Source organism: Nansenia antarctica, assembly GCF_963989245.1.
Source record: "Nansenia antarctica genome assembly, chromosome: 6".
NCBI lineage: Eukaryota > Metazoa > Chordata > Actinopteri > Argentiniformes > Microstomatidae > Nansenia > Nansenia antarctica.
In genome coordinates, this window is record NC_137676.1 from 70,123,914 (window position 1) to 70,128,913 (window position 5,000).

Genomic DNA, 5,000 nt, shown 5'->3' on the forward strand with positions numbered 1-5,000 from the left:
ATATATTAGGGTCAGAGGGTCACTGGTTTGCATAGCAATCGCCGAGGAAAAAGCACAGTCAGGACAATATCATCTGTCACTCGACAACATTGATCTGGGGGTGGGGTGGGGTGGGGTGGAGTGGTGGTGCAGGAGGTAGAGCCGGCGTCTAATGCTAATGATCGCAAGGTCGGCAGACCTGCGGTTCGAACCCCGGCTGGCCACATGTCGAGGTGTCCTTGGGCAAGACACTGAACCCCAAAATTGCTCCCAATGAGCGGGCCGGCGCCTTGCATGGTAGCTTGCCACCATTGGTGTGTGAATGGGTGGTATAAGGCGCTATATCAGTCAGTCCATTTTACCATTCGATCTATAACCAAAGCCAAAAAGAATCCCTTAATGGCAAACAATGTGTCTCGCAGTCATAATTGTGGTTGCAACAATGAATCCACACAGTGTGTAATTGATTCCTATGCAAATCAGAGACTATAAAAACAAAAGATATTCATTCAGAAATCACGAACTATTATCCTTGCACTCAAGGATTGAATCAATTCAACTTGTTGAGTGACTGGTTGAAGATTTTTGCATTTGAATTTGATCATTTGAGCAAATGAAGAGGGTCATAGCAGGGTAAATTACATATTTCTGTATTTCAATCGATGTGTTTCTACTTTGTTATTATGGGGTATTGCGTGTGGATTGATGCCCCAAAAAATACATTTAATCTGTGTTAAATTGAGTATATGACAAAATCAAAATGTGGAAAAAGTGAACGTGTCCAAATACTTTCCAAAGCCACTGCAAATAAATAAATAAATAAAAACCATTCAGATACAACTCCTTATTCTTTTCATGCATTACAACGAGCCCAATTTGTCGTCCAATTCCTGCCTCCCCCAGCCTCCCCTGGGGCGTACCAGACCCTAGTACCTGTAGCAGACTCTAGCTTCATCAGGACGACTTATCACTGATCCTTAACTGAAGTGGATCTCTTACCTTGTCTGATGAGGGAGCCTGAGCACACATAAGACTACACAGACAAGAGAAGAACAAAGGACACTTACGACACTATAATTGGTTTGGTTTGCTGTGCCTGTGTGCGTGTGTGCGTGTGTGTGTGTGTGCGTGTGTGTGTGTGTGTGTGTGTGGTAGTTTAGCTAAGTAAATTGAGCTGGAGGGGAGAACATGCAGAGTCAAACACCACCATACAAAGTCCACAGAAAACGCATGGAAAAGGGATGTTTCTGGAGGGTGTGTGTGTGTGTGTGTGTGTGTGTTCGGGGGACGAGGGGGGGTTGCTGGGCAGTGTGTGTGTATGTGTTTGTGTGTGTGCGTGTGTGTGTCTGCGTGTGTGTGTCTGTGTGTGTCTGTGTGTGTCTGTGTGTTCATGTGTTTGTTTGTTCATGTAATTGTGTGTGATTGCTTGCGTGCTTGCGTGTGTGTGTGTGTGTGTGTGCGTGTTCGCCTGCATGTGTGTGTGTGTGTCCTACCTTGGTCCAGCGTCTGCGTCCTAAACAGGGCACGGGGGCTGTACGGCCCGGGCCCTACGGCCGTGTACGCACACACCCTGACGTCGTACGCCGTGTCGGCGCCCAGGGACGCCAGCGTGACGCCGGAGTCCGGCACGGACACGGAGATCTCGGACGTCGCGTTCCCGCGTCCGTTGACGTCCCTGTACCGGACCGAATATTTCACGATCTTCCCGTTTTGCTCCGCGTACGGGACGGACTTCCAAGCGAGGCGGAGGGAGGTGGCGGAGGCGCCTTCGGAGAGGATGTTTTCGGGGTACCCGCTAGGGGCGTCTTCGGGGGTGGTCAACTCCTTCACGGCCTCCTCCCCGTACCCTATTTTGTTGCGGGCGGAGAGTCGGAAGACGTAGTCGGCCCCCTTGTGGATGTCCGGGGCGGTGTAGCGGTTGTCGCTGGCGGGGAACTCCACCACGGTGGGCGGGAGGACGTCAGAGCGGCCGTAGGTGAGGCGGTAGCCCAGGAGGGGCGTGGGGGCGGGGCTGGGGGCGGGGGACCACTGCAGGAGGGCGGTGCCGGCGCTGGTGGAGCTCACCGTCAGTCTGGGCTTCTCTGGCACTGAGGACAGAAGGATGGGGTAGGGTAAATGTTACTATAAATGTACTATAAATGTACCAGAAATGTTACTAAATGTACCAGAAATGTACTATAAATGTTACTATAAATGTTATGATAAATGTAAGAGATATATAAGAGAAATGTACCAGAAATGTTACTAAATGTACCAGAAATGTACTATAAATGTTACTATAAATGTTATGATAAATGTAAGAGATATATAAGAGAAATGTAGTAGAAATGTTGCTATAACTGGACTAGTTTACATTTTCAAAAGTCATTGAAAAATGAATGCAACTGTCAGGGTTGGGGGTCAATTAAATCTCCATTCAGTGAATTCAGGTAGTAAACAGAAATTCCAATTCCAATGAATTGAACTAAAATTGGTATTTCAGCTTGCTTCCTGGATCGAACCCCCCCCCCCCCACTGTATCTTACATCTGATCTACTGTAATGAGCTGCTTACGTGGGAGGGTGGTGCAGATGGTTTGGGCTTTGCTCCGAGCCCCGTCCCCCCTGGCCGTGTACCCCGCCACAGACACAGAGTAGCCCGTGTCTGGCCTCAGGTCCGACAGCACCACCTCCTGCAGGACACACAACAGGAAGTGACATCATCAACATGAGATCTTTTTAGACTCCTGGGCTGTGTTCGAAATGGCATACTAGCATACTATTCATACTAGTATTGGCATACTTCTTATTTTTATTATTATTATTATTATTAATAATCCTTTATTTAACCAGGGTAGTCATATTGAGACAGTAGCCTCTTTTTCAAATGAGCCCTGGCCAAGAAAAGCAGCATGAATTTAGTAGACAGTATGCAGTATATACTCATTGAGTATGTAGTATTGTACATATATATATATATAGTATAGTACTGTATTGACAGCTGATCAGCTGATCCCTAAGACACGGAAAGGCAAATCGAATATGACCTCCTGACATTTTAAGTAAAACACATAACAAAAAACTAGTTTTGAGTTTTAATCTTACTGAATCTAGATTAATCGCAGTATGATCAGGGGTGGGTCACAGCCCATGTTCTCTTAATAGCTGATCAAAGGGTTTACTCACGTATTCAGCCGACTCATCGTAATCCCACTGAACGACAGAATGGAGAAGAGAAGAGAGGGAAAAAAAAAAAAAAAAGAGAACATAATTTAGATCAAATTAGCACGATAGGCCATTATGACCCGAATTAGCATACAATCAAACACATCAATGAAAGTAATGCATGCCTAATATAAATTCAATTAGAGTAAATTAATGACAGGGAGTAATCAGGAGCTTAATTAGCATCCAATCAAACACATCAATGGATGTAATTCATGCCTAATATGAAACAGAAATTCATGGTCTTCATTCAAGGATTTCTGTTTAGAATATTAATAATAAATGTAAACTAGAAGCATGCCCAATGTGACAGCTGCTGGCGGAAGGGGTCAACAAGCCTGTAGACGATTTAATGTTCAGACTTTTATTTAGAAAGATGTAAACACATTTCTGCGTTGTTGAAAATCACTGACACATCGCTAGTCAACTAACACAGCTTGTTGTGTGAGCCTGCTAACAATGTAAAGTAGTGTTGTAGTTAACTACCGGTAGGTAGCAGTGGGGATTACTCACCCAATCCATTGCAGTATTTTGGCTTGACTAGCGAGTTTGTGTTGTGATTCTCAACAACATTGAAATGTATTTCCGTTTTTTTTCAAAATAAAAGTCAGAACATTTTGATTGCATGTTGCCGACATGCGGACCAAATGATCAGACATAATATGTGTCACTTATTAATAATGAATGTAAACAAGAAGCATGCCAAATGACGACTGATGCGTTATTCATAATAATATATAATCACCTGTGTGTCTTCTATGAGGATGTCCTTGATGGAAGGCTGTCCTGTGGGTTCCCCGTTGTTCACTCTGACGTAGTGCACCTGGTAGCCCCGTACCTGGCCGTGCTGGCGGTCCAATGCCGGCGCCCGCCACGCGACCTTAACGGCCGAGGCGTTCAGCGCCACTGTCTCCACGCTGCGAGGAGGCCCGCTGGGAACTGGAAATGCATTGTGGGATACAGGGTCAAGAGTGAAGGGTGTCGGGGGAGGTCGCACTGAGAGACTGAGAGACTGAGGTTGTGGTTCCTGGGGGAGAGCTTGTTCTGAGAGGTCATCAGCCAAATAGGAAAGTTGTGTAAAAAAAAGTACCCAAAAAATGAAAAAAGATCAGGGGATAAAAATGCTATTGGAAGATGGCAAGATATATATTAAAAAGATCCAGATTAGAACCCTGTAAAAATGGTCTGTAAATCTGATTTGACATCTAGAAAAAGATAGTAAAAGTGAGTGCTGGGTGAAAAAACATCAGAGGACAAAAATGTACTGGGGCGTAGGGGGATGCAGAGATAAGAAAAAGATAGATAGAAGACAATTTTGAAGACAAAGTGTAGTCAAAGAGCTGGTGGCAGGCGAGGGGAAAAAGCCTCTTGGATTCCACCGTGAGGAAAGACTCAACCTACGGTATTATATTAAGGTTATTCCGTCTATACGGTCTGAATAATAGATATATAAAACAAGAATAAATCATGAGACCAGGGAGAAATCCATAGAGTCGAATCACTAGAGCACAGTCAAGTATGAAAGACGCATTACAGGGGAGGCTGGTGGAGGTAGAAATATCGGAGGACGGTGTCATTGTAATGCATGGAACAGAAATGAGGAATGGGACCAAAACACGTGAGACAAACATCCTCCGATTTCTACCTCCGCCAGCCTCCCCTGGTACGTTTCCTTCCACCATTCCTCATTCCTCATCCTCATGCATTTACAATGACTCCGCTCCGATTTGTACCTCTGACATCCTTCCCATGATGCAATATAACAACACAAGATGCCAAGCGAAAGGAGAGTCGGGGGGTTGAGGAAAAGGCCCGGAG

The 5,000-nt window shown here is 45.2% G+C and overlaps 1 protein-coding gene across 1 annotated transcript in view; it reads right to left on the minus strand.

Annotated features, from left to right (window-relative positions):
- Nucleotides 1-5,000, minus strand: part of LOC308159405 (receptor-type tyrosine-protein phosphatase delta-like) — a gene marked incomplete at both ends in the record, with an annotated part of 97,278 nt that overhangs the window by 46,592 nt on the left and 45,686 nt on the right. Inside the window, 4 exons of the mRNA XM_080533186.1 lie at nt 1,473-2,066; nt 2,533-2,650; nt 3,144-3,170; nt 3,928-4,121. Of these exons, the coding sequence (XP_080389312.1) occupies nt 1,473-2,066; nt 2,533-2,650; nt 3,144-3,170; nt 3,928-4,121 (933 nt within the window). The remainder of the gene's footprint in view (nt 1-1,472; nt 2,067-2,532; nt 2,651-3,143; nt 3,171-3,927; nt 4,122-5,000) is intronic.